Source organism: Condylostylus longicornis, unplaced genomic scaffold, assembly GCF_029603195.1.
Source record: "Condylostylus longicornis isolate FDR11 unplaced genomic scaffold, ASM2960319v2 ptg000004l, whole genome shotgun sequence".
NCBI lineage: Eukaryota > Metazoa > Arthropoda > Insecta > Diptera > Dolichopodidae > Condylostylus > Condylostylus longicornis.
Genome location: NW_026577973.1, coordinates 15768014 through 15790577, shown reverse-complemented (window position 1 = coordinate 15790577; position 22564 = coordinate 15768014). Strand labels below are relative to the sequence as shown.

The 22564-nt window shown below is 24.8% G+C and overlaps 1 protein-coding gene across 9 annotated transcripts in view; it reads right to left on the bottom strand.

The window, feature by feature from the left end:
* Positions 1-22564, bottom strand: part of LOC129610208 (protein quiver) — a 58418-nt gene that overhangs the window by 25820 nt on the left and 10034 nt on the right. For 6 of the 9 annotated variants that reach the window (XM_055522711.1, XM_055522666.1, XM_055522739.1 and 3 more), the window contains exons 2-3: positions 1640-1685; positions 724-1568 (exon numbers count right to left, since the gene is read on the bottom strand). In XM_055522711.1, coding sequence (XP_055378686.1) covers positions 724-1111 — 388 coding nt within the window. In that variant the 5' untranslated portion in view covers positions 1112-1568; positions 1640-1685. Of the gene's footprint in view, positions 1-723; positions 1686-22564 lie in introns of all 9 variants that reach the window. The other 3 variants (XM_055522676.1, XM_055522703.1, XM_055522729.1) reach the window with 2 other exon arrangements.

Here is a 22564-nt window from a genome sequence, read left to right as displayed (position 1 = left end):
ATATACTAAATAAACATAGTCTATAAAAAATATAGTTTTTGGAGTTAAAGCAGACTTTTAAAATATTAATACCGCTTGTGTTAAGATTTTAGTTTTTTATAGTATTATAATATTAAATATATATGTAATTTTTTATGTAAAATACGAAAACTATAACTTTGACAAAGTGTTTACTGAGCGCGCGAAATGGCTATAATCACATATAAAGCACTTTATTTAAATTAAAATCCTTTGTTTTACAATACTTAAATCATTTCACTCAATTATTAAAATAATATGGTCACTTCAATAAATTATGTACTTTAACTCGAAAAGTACTGTACACATATACAAATATGAATTTCTATATAATTATAATAAAATTAATGTGCTTACAACCCTTACTTATTATTTCTCTGTCCCTATTAGCATATTCCAAGTAATTCACCTACATATAAAAATACCATTTAAAAATAATCCACATCTATAAGGTAAGTATACTCCTATATTACTATGCACATAAATATGCAAATTTCAGCATACATTTACATAACATTATAAAATATTAAATAAAACAAAATATTAAGTTAATAAATATATATATATATATATAAATGTATATAGGACATACTTATATACGGTTAGTATATAATAAATATATAAAAAAAATAAATCAATAAAATTTTCTCCATTTTTATTTTATTCTATATACTAAAATACTATATATGTATAATGTATACTAACCAGTGATGGTAATAATCCATTTAACAGAAAATATATCACCTATTGGTATACCATAATATCGTGTTGTAATATTTGATGAAACATATTTTTTATTGTTATCATAATATTTTTGAATTTTACTGTCATTTTTCCTGTTATTTCTATGATAATTTTCATTTTTATTCTGTCTATTACCATCACCATTATATATATTATTTTTTAAATCATCACTATCGATATTGGTAGTGCCGCCATCATTATCTATTCCATATCCACCACCACCACTACCACCACTTTCATCATCATCATCGTCTTTATGCACGAAATGCCCGTCAATATTATTACTACAATTTTTATCAATAATTTTGATATTATTGCCTCCACCACGAACCCCTTTATCCGAGGTCATGGTGAAGTAAAATTATCCACCTCTTATATTATAGATGCAGTAGCAGGTTAGTAGTTTAAGTACTTCCAAAGGCGAATACATGTAAAATACAAAAATAAAATAAAATTATGTTGTTTGAAGGAGAGAACCTTCAAGTGTTTTTTTAACCACTTTGTATAATCCTTTTATGTCTTGATTTTATTTCTTGTTTTTATATATATATTCTGCTTGTTGAATTTTAATATAGTGTTTTTTTTTTATTTGTGTTCTGAGATGTACTTTAGATAAGATGATGTAATTTACGCTTTAGGTTATTGAACATACTTTCTTACTTACTGTTGCTGCTTTGTTTTTGATTTCTTTTTTTTTATTTTATTCAATTTTCTTTCAATTTTTTCTCATTATTTTGTAAATTTAATGAATTTTTCAAAATTCCTCTTTATATAATTTCAGAAGAGCGTATCTATATGCTTATGTTCTGTAATTATGTTTTTATTTAGTCCTTTACTGTTAAAAAATTATCATTATACATTGAACTTTTAATATAACCTTTTGCTTTGTATCCTTGCAGTATATCAGTATGTTCGATATATATCTGAAATGAGATATGTGAATATATATATTTTAGTAAAATATAATGAAATACATTGATTATAATAAGTTGAAATTATAAAAGTAATGTTTAAACAAATTGTAATAAAAAAAATTGCTTTAAAAATTTCTTATTGAAGAGATTTACAGGTTAATTAAGTTTTAAAACAATTTTTTAATTTTGTTCAATAAATTTTTTTGTTCCTTAATTTTGAAATACAAAAATAATTATTTTATTATTGTTTAGTTATAAAAATTATAAATAAGAGTAAAAAGCGAATCTGTTACAGCACTAGAATAAAAACAGGCTTGAATCTCAGGCGGAGGCGGAGACACATTTCCCGATACACACTCAAATTTCCCGGCCTTTAAAGTTTTCATACGTTTTTCTCTGTGTGTTAATAAATCAAAAGAATAATGACAATTCTTTTAATTAAACTCAAACAATACCAAAAACTTTTAAATCATAAAAACGAAAATGTTCAAATTCTACTAAATTTTCCAAGAAATTTCTAAAGTGATTAGTTAAATATTTTTGAATTTTTACCACCATGTCGCATTTTCACCGGAAATGAATTTCCACGCATGCCGCATTTTCACCGGAAACGCATTCATAATAGAGAAACGGAATAGTTTACTTTTTCGTAGTCTCTTAGCAAAATGTCGGTCTACCTAATTTCTTTAAATCGGAAAGAAATGTACATTATTAAATAATCATAAATAGTACCTATAAATTTTTTACAAATGAATAAAAAATAAATTAAATTATTGGCAAGAATGAATTTTGTAACTCTGTAAGTATTAAGGTAAATCTAGCTTTTAAAAAGTTTTAAATTTTTTATCTTTAAATGTCCTAAATGTCTTTCAAGGACATTTTGGCCAAAAAAAGAATACAGAAATTAGAGCGGAAGTTTTTTGTCCCATTTTATAGGCTATGAGGATACAAAGTATGACGCCAAGTATCAGGAACCACCTATCTGGAGATTAATAAATCTATGCAATTCCCAAAATTTCTATTTAAATCAACTTTTTCTAGTTAAAAATTTTACATTTCCTATACATGAAGAAATACAACCTCTACTCTAAAATTCCACTACTACTTTTTACAAAAATTATGATGTTGTTAGAATAATAGAGAGGGCTATTTTTATAGCGATAATATATATATATTTAATTACACAATTCGTTACAACAATTTCACATACAATATAAGTTTACACAATAGAATTTGTTCCAAAAATCTAATCACTAAAGGATATCGTAAACGATACTCAGAGTATACTGTCAACTCAATAATACCCAGTAGTGCCAATGTTAGCATATATTATTTACCCCATATACAAATTTTTTTTCTAAATAGCAGCCTTTTTACTAAACTTTTCCCTTTCGGTTTAAATAAGTTTTTGGATATTACAAAATTATTCTTAAAGCAAAAAGACGGATTGATAGTCATACTTAAACTGACTTAGAAATCGACGCAAATCAAAAACATACGCTTGTATCTATATCTCAGACGGCTTCTTAGCGTAAAAGAGTCACAAATATTATAAATTTAACATAGTGTTAAATTTATAATATCTTTCTAACACTCGTTCTTCCGTGCGCATATTACAAATAATTGTATAATTATTCTTTTAAACACAAACCAATTCATACAATGGTTTGTGTCTGTAATTAAATCCGTATTGCTTAGTAATTGGTCTCGAATCCCTAATATCTTATGAACATTAATCTCGATTGAAAATTAATAAACTTAAATTTCAATTGGCAAACCAAATCTTACGACGGTTTTAATTGGAATTTTTACAAATCATAAAAAACAAAAAAAAAATTAATTAAATAAAATTAACTGAAGTTGAAGATTTAGTTTAGAGTTGAAATTTTAGTTTAGTTGCTAATTTTATAAATTAAAATTTGTTTTGTTTTTTCAACCATATTAAAAAAGTTTCTTCAATTCATCCCATATTCTAAAATTTTATTTTTAAGTCATAAAGATTAATTTTGACCTTCAAATGTTTTATATAAAAGAATTATTTTAAAATTTCTTAAGTCGTCCTGAACTGTTATTCATAAAACTGTTATTCATAAATTATGTTTTGTTAATTAAAGGAAACGGAATGGAAAATATTTTTTGAAGTATATTACAGAAACATCATTAAACTCTCATTATATTTTGTCATGACATTAAAGTGGAATAAAGTCTTCTTAGTATATTTAAATATTAGTGTTACCAGCAGTTCTGTATTTTAAATTGCTTACACTAAACTGAAGTAATAATATTAACTGAAATGCTTAATAATTTCAAAGTTTAATTAGTGATTCAGTCTGTATAACTTTGAAAACATATAGTAGTGATCTATATTTTTCTCTTAATAAAATGTTTTTCAACTAAAATAATTGCAAATTTTATTTTTCCATCGGCGTTTAATAAAAATATTATGCTGTTTTATGAGATAATAAAATTCAAGTTGGTGGACATGATTCGATTTTCAAAATGACACGGAAATTTCTATATTTAAATCTCTAAATATACATACTCACATATTAGACAATTTTATAAGTACAATATATCGCGATGTACATACATATAGTCTGAATCAAAACTGCGCCATTTTATTAGCAAATTCTGTCAATCAATTTTGTGCATAAAAATTTGGAACACGTTTCATAAACATAGAACAGTTAAATTATCTTTTGTACTTTTTTTGTTACACAACTTTCAAGATTCTATTGTGTGAATATCACGTTGTACCTGCATACTTCGTACTTGAATTAAAACTTTTATTGCTTTTGTGTTGCAAGACTTCTATTGTTTTGGGTCAGCGCCACATACATTTGCGCATAAGCAATTAAATCAGGATATTAATACACTTTATTTTAAAATAAGACTTAGAAAACTAGACCGAGTTCAAATATTTAATATTAATAGTTTTCTTCAAAAATTTCTTAAATTTTTAAGGTTCTTCGGTATCATGAAAATTTGCTTGTAAGTGAATTTCGTTTTATTTTATAGGCAAGCGGCTACTCGGATGTAAATATTAACTGCTATATAATTTATATTTTTTGGATTCATTCAGCAATAAAAATATATATGTTTTTTCTCTTTCCTTTTGTTTTTATATCTTTATCATCTTCATCCTTTCATTCACATGACTAAACGTTTTTCATTTTATTGTACATGGTTCCTTTCTTTTTCTCTATAGCAACTTTATGATTTCCTTCATATCCTTTTAATGAGCTACACATACACAATAAATATATATAGGGATAAAATTCTATATAAATAAAATATCTATTTTATATTTCATTTATTTATAGAAAATTTTCAACTTAAGGACAAAAGAAAGTATAATAAACCAATCAAAATTATTTGATGTAAGTAAAACATTTCTCATAAAATATTTATTCAATGAATTTTACAATTCAATATTAATAAATAAATTGGGATCAAAATGACCTAGAACCCAAATCAAAAACAACTTCTTTTCTTTTGTTTTTGAATTTTTATTTTTGAAAATGATGTTATAATAGCATTTGACATTCCAATATATTAAATTATTCAAGAGTTTTAATTTAATCCAACGCAAATGGAAGTACTTTAAATATATTATATACATAGTATGCGTGCATGCGTGTTTGCGTCTAAAATAGCTATAAATTTATTATAAAAAGAAAATTTTCAAATGTTGTAAATGAAGCATTCACATAAAATATTTAAAATAATTAACATTTGATTAGGTTTGATAATAAATACTCTTAAGAGATACTAAAATTAAAAATTTAAATTGAAGGAAAATGTTGAAAAATTGAAAATTAATAATTTTGCTTATCCTAAAAGTAGGCAATATTTTCAATTAATGCAATTTATAGTTAAAAATTCATTCTAACAGCATAGTGGACTCAGTAAATTATTTTGTTGAAGTTTTATCGTAACTTTTGTCGAAGCGAATTATTTTTTTTATTATTTGCTATAAAATAACTTGAAATACCCATTTCTGATACATTCTTTCAACCACCGTTGATATCACATGTTCTATTTTTTTTAAAATATCTTATTTTCTTCTCCGTAATTCTTGTTGTAATTAAATCTGCTCTCTGATAATTTTATAAATAAAGTATTTACACATTTAATTTCAATTTCGGTAGAAAAATTTGAATTGCATAACGATTTGGCAATCTAACGCAATTCTAACTACTTTTATGAGTATAGTTGTTAATCAATCTTTCGACATCTATCATCGAAAATAGGATTTTACGTCAAGTTGGCTTTTTTGAATTTTGGTACAATCTTCAAAATGTAAAACAGATTTCAGTTAAAAAATTCAAATTCAAGTCAATTCCATAAATTTTTAGTATGCACTTAGTCCACATGAAAGAAAAAAAATTATTTTAAGAACTTTTATAAAAAAAAGTATACATGTGTAAATTCATGCTGCATTGTTTTATTTTTTTAAAATATTGGCATTTGTAAGAATAACCTTTGTTTCTTTCCGAAATTCAGAATAAAAGTAGGATCTGGCTTTAGTAAACAATTTTATTTATCAAAATTTACCAAAGTAAACAATAAAATGAAAACGTGAAGTAAAAAAGTTTGCATTTTGGTAGACGCTCTTTGTGTACATTTGTAAATGAAGTCAATTTAAAAATAATTAAAAAAATCGATTGACAAACTCAAAATAGATTGCAGAACCAGAGAATTTTCATAATTATTGAAGAAGTTTAAACGTTCTAATTTAATAGCGTCGGAAATCTAAGCGAAAAAATAAAAAACATTTATTTTTTAAATTTGTGCACGAAGTTTTAAACACAGCAATTAGCTATGATTACAGACTTAAAATGCAATAGCTTAAATTCTACGGTTTGAAAGGAAAGCCTATGCTTTTAACGATGTAGGCAAATCCATGTCCCTTATGATCCATGAGCATGAGTAAGATATTCAGATAGAAGAAATAATTCAGAATTTAATTGTAAACTTTCTTAAGACATCAATAATAATAGAGGTCCCGAATGCATCCATGACCACAAATCATAAAAAAATGTTTTTTTTATAGCTATGTTAAAATCGAACAAAAATGCTTTCTAAAATGCATTTTCCACCAATCAAGTATTTTAAAGTGAATTTTCAGGCGTTACAAAAACAAAATTTCATTGACATTTTCTTAATAAAAATCGCTTAGCTATATAAATATTAATAAATATTAATATCCAAAGAAATAGCAAATTCTACTTTAAATAATATTCTTTACAATGATATCGAATCATGTAGAAAATGCAATACAACTACTGAATTTTCAGTCTTATCTTGTTAAACATACATGGAGCGGAACGTCTTTCAAAAATAAATATTTTTGATATCTAAAACAGCCCTTGTACCTTTTTAAATAGACGTATAGAATACATATTTTTATCCTATTTAAAAATAGATTTTATTATTTCCATTTATATTAATAATACATGTACAAAAGATTAAAGAAAACATCATTTTAGAAAGAATATTACACAATTTCAAAGCTTTCGCAATTGAATCCTTGAAAGCTTTTCTGCATTTTCAACTATAATTTATGTGTAAAAGCAATTCTTTTGCATAAACACGTTCGCATACAAGGATTTCAAGGATATCAACTTGTCTATAAAAGAATTTTTTCAAGCACTTTTTTTAAATGTAAGGAATTTATACATATTCTTTCTATATACGAGTATTAGACATACATATGTATTGACCGAATATGTGTTTACATATTTGTATGTATAAATATATGTATGTGTATAAGGATGTCGTTTACTCTCTTGTATTCTAATGCACAATTTTCTTTTTCTATTATTTTCTATTATTCTTCACTTTTTTTCTCAAAAGAGTTAAAGCTATAGTTGTTGCCATAGTTTAACATTTTATAAAAATATGCGAATAAAAAATTAGCAAAAATTTTAAGTTTCTATTACGATTAGAAACCATTATACTCGTAAATAGAAGATGAATTTATAACAAAAAAAATGACATTTTAAAAATAGGAAAAACCACTTAAAATTCGAGTATACTTAAAGATGTTAGCCCTAAAGGCATCATATGGAATGTAAATAGCGTAGAAATTTGTTAATTTAAAAGTAAAATGAAAACAAAAGTCAATTTAAAAATAACGTCATCAAGTATTATGAGTTCTCAGGGTTAAAATGTCCAACACGTAAGTGTGATGCTTTCACCAAACGTACGTACATATATAAAAAAATTTCAAATATAAAATAATGACAATTTCTGTTCTATTGTACTTTGAAAACATTAATGAACAATTTATAAACAATCTATGTAGTAAACTTAAGCCCCCCATTTTGAACTTTTGACTTTTATGAATTTTTCTACAAAGCAAATGTGCAAATAAACATTTAGTAAAAATTACAAAAACGTTTTATAAGAATATTGTAAACGTGAAAAATAATAATTTCATTCTAAATTTCGTGATCACTTTTCCCGTATGAAATGAAGAAAATAAATTTCTTAAAATTTCAAATAAAGCTAAGAGATTGAATTTCAATTTTAAAGTTGTCACGAATATTTTAACAAGAAGTAATCTTTTGACAAATGAAAAACAACCAAAGCAAAACTTTCATTATGATGCATTTGCTTATAATAGTTGGGTAACGCGTAGTGCTCGTGTGAAAATGTTCTCATACCACTGTTCTCATAAATCAGAATTTTCGATTTTGACAATGCGTATTGATATATTTTTTTACTGTTTTTTTATTATAATGTCAAATTTATTTCCGCGAACTTGAGATTTAACAGTAGACTTACTCTAAGCATCGAATCACTAAGTGATAGTAAAATTTATTACAAAGTGAATCATTTCTATAAATTGGTTTTGTGTTTACAATAATAACATCGAACTTTTTAGGATAACTATCGCTGTAGGATAACTTTATGATTTAGTGATTCGATACTTAGAGTAAACCACAATATAAACTGCCGGAAAATAATTTTGAATTTTCATGAAAAGTCAATAATTTTATACTCACGTAAAATTAAACATAACAAGTTTTTGAAAATAAATGTCAGACTACGCTGTTACCTTATGTCCATATGTCTGTCTCAATAAGAAGGTGTCAAAAACGAAAAAAATCCTTTGTCCAATAAAATTTCGCAAAAATCGCAGCAATTCATTTACTAACAATAGTTAAAGATCTATAAAATTACATTTAGGAAATTATCATTAGCTCAGCAGTAACTTTTATTTACGTCCCTATTTTTACTTTCCCTTCTATTTTATTTAAATTAGAAAACAAAAACTTCAAAACTTTCTTATTTTTCAAAGTTTTTTCAAAGTTATTTGGATTTTGTATAGAGAAAACTTTTCGAATATTGTGTAGATTTATATAGAATTTCTCCTTTTGAACTATACAAAAAAAACCTAAAACATAAACTTGTGTTCACACACACACACACACATACATTTATATCAACTGCATTAGATATCCTTATGACAAGCTTAGCGTATTTCTGTTTTTCTTTTCTCTTGTATTTTCCAACTATAAATTTTCTTTTTTTTTGATGGTGTAACATAGTGACATAATTTTTAACACAGACTGTTTGTCACCATTAAATTTATTTTATAGATTTTTTTTTTATATAAAAGCATAATTTTTTTTATATAGAAATTTGTTTGATTTTTTTTTTCTGTTTTCGAAAAGAAGAAGTAGCAATAGAAGTATTGAAGAAAAGCTTGCATGTAATTACGTGTAACAATTTTTATGGAAAAAATAAATAATTTATTATGAACGCAGTTACGATAAAGTAAAATCTAAATAACAATTTCAATAGTCAATTTCATAAAATCAATGAAAATCAATTAAGCGTACAGGTATTGTTTTACAGAGGAGCTTCATATCAACTATGTATTTGAATTTTTGTTTCTATTTGTAACTGAAAATTTCATATATAATATTTTGAATAGTCAAAAACTGCGGCATTAATTCAATTTGAATATTTCTAAAGAGTTTTAAAAAAATTCTTAATTTTAGGAACACAATTGAATACAAAATGAATTTACAAAAACATTTTATCTAACTTAAATGTCATTTATGTCATTATCGAACGTCTGATTAGTAAGAAGATTCAGAATTTGCACACTGCTTAAACATAAAAATCTATCTGAAGTTTTTGCATACTTTTAACAAAGTGGCTTAGAAATTTAAGTTCTAGTGTAGAACTTTACACGCAGCGTGCATAAATGAAAACCCCTCAATAGTGTTTCTCCCTTCAGAATTTTACATTATCATATTGAATACGTACATGTATATGTACATATCTAAATTTTTATTCACTTGAAGTTTTTTTTTGCATTAGCAGCAGGGAAAACTGCAAAACAGTGAATTTTGTTTTGGATAACTTGTTTTTTTTTTAATATCAAACTGCACATTTTTTTTTATTAAACGTATCTGTTTTAAAATAATTAGATATAAGTATTCGTGATATATTTCTTCTGTCAATTACCCAATTTTTTATCATATAAAAAAATTTTACAAATAAAATTTTCGCTTTTACAGTTTAACGTCCGTTCAATGTGGAAAAAAAAGACATTGTGATGAAGCTTGTATATTTTTGTAAAATTTTAATAACTATTGAAATTTTTAATCAAAGCAATAAATATACAAGAATCGCCATATGTATACTAAGTATTAAAATTCTCACAGGAGAACTACTAATATTAATTTCAGTGCCTCGAAACGGAACTGAACCTGAAACATCAAAATAAGAAAACAAATCCGAGGATCAGTTAATGACTATTTTAGGTAAGTTTCAAATTTTAATTGCAATCATGTTTGCAGATGCTTAAAAATCCAAGTTTTATTTTGTTTAATGACGTCATATATACATGGATCTTTTTGATAATCTTTATTTATCTTCAAATTTTTTAAATTTTCAAGACTCGAAACACTGCGGTTTAAATTTTATTCTTGGGACTCCGTATGTAAAATATTTTATAAAATTAAAATATTTAAACTGTTTTAAGGCATAAAACTAGGTATAAAATAAAAGTAAAAATTCTACACAATTAACATGCACAATGCTCATAGCATGTGAACCTCTCTAAGCATTTTGTATACTTATATTACCCATGCTTACCCATTACAGTTATATTTATAAAACCTTATATGAAAATACAAGTAAAAAACTATAAATGAACTTATGAAATGTTTAAAAAAAAATTTTACTTAACAAAGTGTATTTTTACTGGGCTATAAATAAACAAAATATCGATTTACATAGGTAAAGACATGCTAAATTTATAATATGCCTACATATATATATAAAAAGTACTTAAATATTATACCTGAAAGTGTTATACAGAATACCAAAATAGAAATTGTATTAAGTTTTCTATTCAGTAGACATTTTTATTGAAATTGACACTTTGTTGACATTTTACAATTTCTTTGTTATGCTCATCAAATCTTTTGTCGTTTTAAATGTTTGAGGTAGATATAGTCTTTGTAAACGAACCTTTCCAAAGAACCGCCCAACCGATTAAAATATTTTCTATTCCGGAATGGTTTGGAAAAAAAAAACAAAATTTTGAAAGAATTGGTAGTTAGAAAATTTCAGCAAATTTTTCGACTCCATTTCAATCTTTCTGTATTAAAATTGAGAGTTGTCAAATTTACGGTGTCTTGTTGCAGAAGTCTTGACAAAATGTACAACTATTGTTTCGAGAGATTTTTGGAAATATTTAAATATCATTCTATACTTAGTACAGCTTAACTAATATTTGATAGGTTTTAGTAAATTCAAAAAAAATTGATGAGGAGGATATTTGCAATCATGAATGGGGTTTTAAGGTCTCTGGAAATATTTGACATAAACAAAATTTGAATATAATGTAGTAAAAATAATATGCATCAAGAAAAAGAGCTTAATGAATAAATTTAAAAAAAAACGCACTTCTTTCCTTCTGAAGTCACAGCAACTTGCAACCGGTTAAATAAGAGCTATATAATTGCTGATTCTTGTTTTACAAATTCGCCTAAAGGTATGCAATTTTTATGTTAATTGTATTTATTTCAGTTTAAAAAATCTGATGTGGTCAGCACATAACCGACCGCATTGTATATTGTCTAGTTAAGTGAAAGGGTTACAGAATATTATAAAAATGTCTTTTAAATACTTCTTGCCAGTTAACCAGAACTCAAATATTAAATTTCAAGAAATTCCATAGATATGATGAAAAGGATAAAGATTCCGTAGATATAGTGAAAAATATAAAATCGGCCCGCAAATCAGTTTTCGAGCCCTGATCTTTCCAAAAAAATTTATATGTTCATTGTTTTAATACGAGGAATTCAAATATTAAACTTCAATGAAATCGGTCAATTATATCCCTTTATATACGCAAAAATGTATATTTGGCCCGTAGTAAACGTCCAGTTGCTGATGCCTGATTTCTTCCAAAAGCTAGGAATTTTTGAAAAAATTACAATTAGCATAAAATTCAAAAGATTAAGGTAAAATAAATATTAAATAAATGTAAACGTATAGCTAGCCGGTAAAGTAAATTTATAAAATATTTGGTATATACATAAGTATAAAGATGTCTTACATAAATTTATTAAAAAGTTATATAAAATCATTTTTTTTTAAATAACTTTTTATTAAGTACTACGTAAGGCACCACTGGGCCTTGATTTTAAAAGATTATAAAATAGCCATGTGATTAATTTTTAAAATTCAAAATATCGAAATATAATCAAATTTTTGTTTAATTTTTGAAAAAAATTTTAAGATTTGCCACCCTTTTCGGAATACATAATCTTTTTCTTTCTTTTCTTCTTTCATCTCTTTTCGGAACATCTTTTATCTTTTGGAATTTAATGAGGTTTATGCATAAACAATTGACCAACTGGACTCGATGGTTTTCACTTACGGTAGAAATTTCCAACAATTAATTATTTAGTTAAATATTTTCAAAATTAAAATAATAAGACTAGTTTAGTTAACAACCACATAATTGAAATTATGCGTTTGTATCAAAAAATTTGTACTTTAACTTTAAGTAATTCGTCAATCTCTGCTATCAATTTCCTTAAGCTTAAAAAACACAATCATTGATCTCATTATTATAATTAGACCAGAAATTAAATGTTTTTTCTATTCTACACAACTTTTTTTTAATACTAACTATTGAGATTAAATATATTTTAATTAATGGCAAAAAACTACAATCATTTGTTTCCTATAACAGCAATACACAATATACATATATAAATCTCGTCTATAATTTTCGCCACAATATATAGTACACTTATGTAGTTCTTTTAAAACCCGGAAATTTAAACTGCCAATGTCCCATTGTCTGTTCTCGAAATTAATTTATAGAAAAGCATTACACATGTAGCATTACATATAACAAAATGAAAGAGGAAATATAAACTGTTCTCAAAATAAAAATTGAAAAAGGAAAAGAATTACATTAGGCTTTTCGGTTTGACTTTGAAATTAAACAATATAAACAAAATAGGTAATAAATTTTTCTCTTTTTTATATTTTAAAAAATAAATTATTTAAAGACCTTGTTTTGTGTCTTTTATTATAATACGAGTATAGCAAATTGTACCTAATAAAAGTACTTATTAATTTCACAATGTTCGTCACTCTGTCCAATAAAAGTTTTAGGTAAAAAGTCAAAATTTATTATATGCAAGCAAATAGGTCTAGTTTAACAAATTGTTTATCTAGATTAAAGTTTATACTTAAAGTTCCAAAAATTCCAATTTTCATTTCAAGAACTTTTTATGTTGAAACGAAAGGAAATTTTTAATTCAGCAAAGAATTGCCGCAATTCTTTTTTTTAAAAGAATTAGAGCAAATTGCTATAATATCAAATTACCTTCTCAAATGTAAAGCAACTCGCTCTTATACTTTTAAATGTAAATGCTTTTATTTCTTTCACCTTTTTTTTAATGGTATTTCTTGTACGTGGCGTAACCCAAATGTTTAAAACTACTTCTATACCCTTCTTCAGTTCGATAATTCTCTTGCCAAATTTACAAAAATTTCAATTCTTAACCCAATTTTTTGCATCTAGACAAAAATACTGACACAAAATTTTCCAATGATAATTTAAGATTACATTTCCAAGCTGATTTACCTATCTGTGTAATTATTAAAGTTAACTTGCGTGGAACTTCTTATAAGCTTATTATTTTTAACCAATGTCCTACCTGAAAGTATGCAATTAAATTTGGTAATAAGTTATTAACAGTATTAAAAATTTTTTCTTACGTTTCTGCCTTTCAAGTTTTAAGTACGTGAGTTTTTAACTCAAATCATGGTAATAAAATATCCTCAACAAATCGTACATCTTATCGATTCAATTCTTATAAAAATGATAATTATAAAGATTAGTAAAACATAGTGGTAGTTGTATTTACAGACCAGTTTGTTAATTTTCATTTGTTAATTGATCAATTTTTAATGCATCCGCAAAAGCTTCTTTGTAAAAATGCATTGAAAATAAAAGAAAAAAAAGTTTATTAATTTCTACAAACTGTCAAAATTATTGACTTTTAGAACTTACTTTCAAAAAACAGCGTAAAAAATTACAAAAAAAAATGTAATTTAAGATAACGGTTAAATTCAGCGACTATTTTGTCGTTGTTACATTTATTTATGGCACGTTTCATAGTGTTAAAAGCTTGACATTTTTTTGCGTTTGTAAAATTTTAAAAATTTTAGTGGTTCCGATGCAATAAATTCTTTCAAAGTATAAAAAAGATCAAGAGATATAGGTAAAGAGTTTCTTTTAGAGAAAAATTTTCTCAACAAGGTTTATTTGCGTATAAAATTCTAGCCTTCTTAAAATAGGTTAAAAGTTTTTTTTACAGACGCAAAAAAAGAACGGATCGGGACAGAGTTGAAAATTGTTTGTTCAAGTTTTGTAGGAAATCAACAAGAACATTTCGTTAACTAATCATTTTGCACTTGTTATTCGTAATAATAAAAGGAGGCCGAAACACCAACCTACATAAAGATGTGCGTATATAATTAATAGATATTTTTGCTTTACAAAATCTTCAAACTACAAAAAAAAATTTTACGAAAAAAAAGTTATAAAAATTTGCAAAAGGTGGACATTTGTTAGAAGCAACAAAAATGCTTTTTATAAATTGCTTCAAAAACAAGTACTAAAACTCTTAAATTGTTTGTCATTTTCAATATGCGCTAAATTCAATCACTCGTGAAATTTTTAATACTCATTAATTGAAACAGAAGAAAATTTTTATTTCGAATAAGAAAAATTCATAATTTTGCGCCTAATTTGAAATAAAATCTCTACAAGAATATTATAGAGGTGCCATGTGTGCGCATTCATTCATAACTGCATATGTTAAGTACGCATTATTCACTATTTGCATATGTTCAAATAAAATAGAAAAAAAACTTATAAAAATCACGTGAAAGAAAAACCCCTCAATAGTTCAAAAAAAAAAAAGAAAAAAAAAGACAATTTCTGCAATTTTATTTGAATCGATAATGAATTTTACACAAAAAGAGAAAACGTGGACATTTTTCTCTTGACCTTTGAAAAAACAAATGCGTGTAGTCGTTTGTCATTACAAATGTCATGTAATCTGTTAATATGACAGAATTTATTTGAAAATAGAGGCAAAAAAAAACAAGGTAGACAAATGATCACAAATCTAATTACTCAATAATCGTTTATTTTCCGCATCAAAAATTTCATGTTTGATTATTGAATCGGAATATCAAATACAAGTTTAGAAAAATATTATTATTTAAATTTATTACGCTAGTTTGCCTAAAATAAATTTTATATCTTTGTATAATAATACCACGCATTCGACATTTAATAATTTTATAAAGTCTTACAACGCAATATGAAAGAAGACGCACTTTGTCATATTTAAACAAATAAGAGCGACTTTATTTGGTTTTTAATCATCTTAAGAAACATCTTAAGAAAAGAGTGACAACAGAATTTATTAGGATCGCGGACACGCAATAGTCATCCGAGCCACACTATCACAGAATACATTTCGCAATGAGTATGAAAAAACTTCAAAAAATGTTTATGAATCTAAAATTCTAATAAATTTTTTTACCGACTGCATTGTGTATACAATAAGGTTGGCCATGTGATGGCAACAAATTTTGAATGTCGAGTTTTCGGTGGGAACGCACTTCTCAGTAGTAGGGAGGCAAAATTAAACTATTTTTAGAGACATGTCGGTCTGTCTGCGTGTGCACGCGTGCACGAACCGATGAAATTTTATATGAAAGTTTATTTTGACTATGTCACGGATTGATTAACTTTTGGGAAATATTAGACCTCAGGAACTGGATCTTTAAGAGGGCCTGTTTTACATTTTTGATCATTTTGAAGAAAATATTCAACAAATTTTCATATGTAAGCTTCATCCGCCCGTCCGTGAAACGGACGTCGTGACTATGCTGACGTCCTAACTTTTAAAAGTAATCAGGCGTCAGCAACCGGACGTTTACTACGAGCCAAATATACATTTTTGAGGAAAAAAGAGAAATAATCAACTGATTTCATTGAAATTTTATATTTAAGTTCGAGGCGTTAAAGGAATGAATTAATAAATATTTTGGAAAAATCAGACCTCGGAAACTGATTTGGGAACCAATTTTACATTTTTTACCATATCTGCGGAACGAATTCATTCAATTTCAAGGTTGTTACCAGAAGTTACTAAGGAACTTTTCGTATAATTCGGACGGCACGAAATGAAACTCTGCTAAGAATCAAATTTACATGTTTCTAGGTATGTTAACCAAAAGCTTATTAGTGTTCTTAAAATCGTAAAGAAGTGTTTAAAACGCATCTTTATAATACTCTGGAATACTTTTACTAAACTAGACTAATCGATACTAAACTAATCGGTTGTGCTGATCACATCAGATTTTTTCTTTTGTTTTCTTAAAGTCATTGTTATAGCAACCGTCTGATCGTGTATAAGTTCATTAAAATTATCCATTTAAATTTGTAAAATTATTTCACTATGACATTAATTCCAAATAAAAATTTATTTTAATTTGGAATTGCCTATACATAAAATAGTTAGGCCATTCTCTTTAAATGTACTACAATTTCTAATGCTAAATTTACGAATTTCATTAAAAAATCATGCTCTAAAAATAAATTTTACATAAGTATATGTAACAATGTAATTATGTACATAATTTTTTTTGGTATACATATATAAAACATAAATTTCCTGTAATAAAAAATTATTTTTATAATGCTGTTCATAATTTTACTCCTAATATCAAGAATAATTCTTTACGAATTTAAAAAAGGAAAAAAACATAAGGTACACATAATTATAAATTTATAGAATAGATATGTTTGTATATAAAGTATGTACATATGTACATATAAAGTATAAAATTTCATGATGATTACTTTCATAACAAGAACCCGTATATTAAAAATCTATATACAAATACAAGTTTTTGTTGGTATGTATATTAATTATACATTTCTATACTATTTTCAATATAACATTTCATATTTTACAAAAAAAAAAACAAAAAATTTACATTATCAATTTTAGCTGTAAAAAATAATTTTGTTCCCAAAAAATTTCTTTTCAATTTCCTTTGCCTTAAAAAAAAAATTATTTTCGTGTATTTACGTAAACCAAATTTCTATAATATAAAAAATAGATGAAATTTCACCTGTCTCAATAAACAATCCTATTTATATAAAATCGTTATCCTATATATATATATATATATGTATATATATATATTATATGTATATTATCCTGCCGGATACAGATACAAACATACAAAGTATTAATAATATGAAAATATACGCATGATGGTTCACAACGTTATCACTTGGATATTTTAAAAACGTTTAGGTGTAAAAAAGATCCTATACTCAAGCTCCCGCTATATGAGAGACTCAAAAAAAAAAATATTTTTACACTTCAATACATTTATGAAACAAAAAAGAGAAAAAAAGCAAAATAATTTTTTTAATGGTTTTCTGTAGTATATGAGCTAGTAATCATCTTACATTTTATATTTGTAATTTGTGTTCTATTACCAAACCAATTTTGAAAATTATTTCCTAAAATATTAAAACGTGCATACATACATGCACATATGAATTGAAAACGCAAACAAAATTTCTAAATAAATAATAGCTCATACTTTATTAGCTCATATATGAACACTCATATATGCATATGTACATTAGTATATATTGTATCTAAGTATATAATATATGTATGTACCTTGTAAACTTTTGTTGCAAGGTAATAAGTTTAATAGCTTCCTATCTTAATAAAGGTTGTCAATGAAATTAGGCGGAAATAAATTATTACAGTATTTTGCTGAAAACATAATAAAAAATTTTTATTAATTTTCTTTTTTGTTTTTGTATTTTAACAATATTTTATATCGCTGTAAAACAGAATGAGATTAAATATTAAAAAAGTAAAGATTTTGAAGAGAATTTATGAAACCTTTTATTGACTTTTGAATTCAATTTTAGAAAATATTAAAAAAAACAAGGATATTTGATTCCTGTTAAAAGGAATATTTTTTAGTAACTTAATAAAAAACTCTGAAAAAAGTATATGTGGAAATTCGGAACAATCCGTTAAGTGATATTGTTGATCCCAACACTCATGACATTATATTTTAAATAAAAATCGCTTTCCAGAAAATTTGCATAAAAAAATTTTTATAAACTTATTGGAAATTCTTAATTTGTATGTAAATACTTCTTTAAAAGAATTGTAAATTTAGTCAATATTTAATACAATTTTTTTTCAAACATTTTTCGTATTTAAAAAAGACTCGGATATTTACTATAATAAACTCTTTGCAAAAAATTTGATATAGGTCTTAGCTCTATCGATTTTTAAGTTATCACTAAGCCGACTGTTAATATCACGGACTGTAGGTTAAAATTTCTGTGAGTAAAATTTTGAAAAAATTTAAAAGATATTTAGTAATAGCCACTCCTAATTATCGTGGTGTACAAAGAATTTAAATATTCAAAAAATATATTGTAAGGCACCGAATGGTTCTTTAAGTTTAATCAACGAAAATGGTTTATAACTCATATCTGTTTTGTTTTCGTTTTTTTTATATAGATATGCTTTATTTTGCAATTTAAAAGGTTTAAAAATAAATTATATAAATGTTTTTCTGTAATATTCAACAATAATGAACTGATAACGACAAATAAGAGAATTTTAAATTTTTTTTTAAAACTAACAGGTTTACAATCATACAAAAATGTACCTTCTATCTATGCACATATAAATATATATGTACATTGTAAATAATCTTAATAATTAGAGACTATGTTTAACATAGCCTAAAAGTAGGCAATTTTAAAACGAAAAATTTTTATACTTCATATTGATACAGAAAACGCAAAAGAAATTTCTAACTTTAAATTATGAAAACTCAAAAAAATGTGAAAAAATATCAATATTAACTGCATAAGAGCCTTACTAAATTATTTTGGAAGACATTTTCGTTATATCCTTGCAATTAGAATATTTTGAATGTAAAAATAATTGCATGTGAATAATTTCAACTATCTATAATTTATTTTTTTGAAATATAAAAAAAACATAACCTAATATTTGTAATTTTGTTAAACATTAGCTAAACTTGATGACTCATTGTAAATTTAAAGTGATTGAAATACAAAAGAAATCTAAGACAAAAACACCGAAATTTTATTGCAAGAATAAAATTAGAAGTGACAATAAAAGTTTACAAAAACCAAAAACCATTAAAAAAAAATACTTTTTAGTTATGCATTTGAGAAAAAAATTATGAAAAAAAATTTCTCCCAAAAAATTGAATCCTTTTTTTCTTTTTGAACCCTCCTATTTTAAGTATTTTACAAAATTTTTTCTAAAGCGATTCCACTTTTAGATATGAGTACAACTATACTGCAATATGATTCATATTTGACCTTTTTATATGTACACATGTGTACAGTATATATGTAGTACATACTTGAAAAAATGTAAATTAAATGAAACATACATATATATACATATTATGCGTGTACAAGTGTGCATGTTTATGTATAAGAATTGCTCTATTTATTTTTAAAACATAAAAGTAATAGAAAATTCATATAGATAATGTGTCGCAACGAAAAAATCATAATTCATTTCATTTCCTATGGCACCGAAGTGACCATTTTCATTTAAAAATATACATACATTTATATATAACATATAAATGTATAAAAGATTTTCAAATTTAAACAATACGTCTTTAAAGTTTAAATTTCTAAACATCAATTAAATTTTGTGAACAAATCAAATGAGGAAGAATCAATTTTTAAACTCTATTTTAATTTAGTAATTAAATTGATAACTTAAAATTAAAGAAGAATTGACATTTATTGCTCTTCTCAAAACGGTACTGTAATTTTTTTTAATAATCATAATAAAGTGGTAACACTAACTACCATTTTATCGATTGACAGTTAAAAATTTTTTAATATTTACAGTAAATGTTATACCTGGTTATATTGTAAGTTTGAGTTTACATTAAAAAACAAAAGCTGTTTACATCTGACTAGATGTTACTCATTAAACCTACTGCCTTAATTTGATATTAATTAAGTTGGGACAAACCAAGAAGCAAGGTTTATAAAGAAGCGCCTGTCTGTTTTAAAAGCCGCCCGCGCTATTAATGAAATTAGGGAAAACGATATCGAAAATTTGAAAAAAAAAGCTTGTTTTAGGTTAATTTTAACGGCCATTTTGCCTTTTCCATAATTAATTATGCTGTACCACGATAGAGGAAGCATGTCGCTATTACTCTGTGTTTGCGAAATTTAAAAAATGTTTGTGCTTTCGTTGCAATCAATTGCAAAAAAATGATATTTTGTGGGATTTTAAGGGGTAATAAATTTTAGAGGAGAGGAGATAGGAAAAAATTTTCAAAAATAAATTTTCATTAAAGATCTATTTGGGATTTTATCTCAAAACGAGCAGAACTTTTTTAAACAGATACACGGTCAGACGGACGGACGGATATATTGAAACTAATAAACACTTTTCTTCTTGTTTTTTTTTTAAGTTTTAAAAATAATCAATATTATAAAATTCTACAGATTTCAACCTTTTTAATGACTCAAAATTAGAATAATGATCTTGGGCCAGTATTAACACAATAATTTCTCCTTTAAATTAACGTACACAACCAGAATACATAAATTCTATACTAAAGAACAAAATTGTTTAATAGTAAACATAAAAAGGTAATCGTTACATATCTTCAATTCTTCCTTGAACAATATACAAACAATATTTCTCAAACTACTTATGTATATACGAAGCCAAATATATTTTATATTTGTATATATCATTTACAAAATATTTCGTTGGGATTCTAAAAAATTTACCGAGCCAATTATATTGTCACCATTCCTCGGTACTTAATTCAATTATTTTTATATCAGATTGCATTCATATATCTCAGAATTTTTTGTCACTCTTTTTAATTATTGTTAAAAATTTTCATTTCATTGGAAATGAGCCAGAGCGGAAAAAAAAATGAATAGAAATTAAAAAAAAAACAATTAAACGAATGTTAAGCAAACAAAAAAAAACAAATTTATTTTTTGCATTTTGATTTTTAATTATCAATGAGATAAAAGTGAAATTGAAATTATATTCAATTTTAGTATGAGGGTATGTCTTTAATATGTTGTATATTTATATACATACATATATGTTATAAATTCATAAATTTTAATTCAATAAGAAATTTAAAGAAATTGAAAAATTGAGTTTTGATGTAGAAAAATCCTATTGCGGCAGGAATAATTTTTTAAAACATGATATGAAAAATTTGAACCATTAATTATTTCCAAGAAAAAAAAAAACAAAAAATATAAAGAATTATAGAGTAAGGTTTAAGAAATTTTAGAGTAAATTCCTTTAATGATAAAATTTTATAATTAGAAATAAATTAAAAATAAATACTTATGCATTCAAAAATTTATCAGAATGGTGCGCGGATTTAGAATAAATCTAGTGGATGCATATTAAATATGTATATAAAAAAGATAATCTATACTAAGCCAAAACTCGTTTTTCTAAGAAACCATTTAAGTATTTAGAATGTTATAAAAATTCAAGTTCTTGTTTAAATAATCTTGGGGTTTTATACTCATGGTTGCTCATCAACATTTTGCAAATTTATCAATATCACCAAATTTTTTGAAAAAAATTATATAAAGAAAGAAGTATCTCAGGTTATAAACGTATTTTTTAAAGAACGTAAGGCAAGTCTAAGGCAGAATTTTCAAATTATTTATTAATTAATTATTATTTTCCATGAACTTTCATGAAAGTACACATACAACATGAATGCCATTTTTATAAGCATGCTATTAACTTATACATAATAAGTATGTAAACTTGGCCATATTTAAAACAAAATTTGGAACGTATATATGCAGTTGCGAATTCGCGTTTTATAAAACTAATTTATAAAACATGTATATAATGTATATATGTACGTATATGTGTATTTAAAACTATATTAAACTCAATATATAATTCAATTGTACTTATTATTAAAATTATTCTAATGGAGTTGTTTACTTTTACGTAATATAATACTTCAAATCGCACCCTTTATTCAAACACACATTCATATATTTATATATGTATGTACTTAAGTAATTGGCCTTAATTTTTATTAAGATATAATTTTTTCACATATGTACATAAGTATGTAACTTAAAAGATTTTTCAAAGAAAGGACAAATAATTTAATTCAGAATTATGAACTTTTATTTTTTTTTTTGGAAAAAATTGATTTTTTTATTTAAACCAATCTTACACACA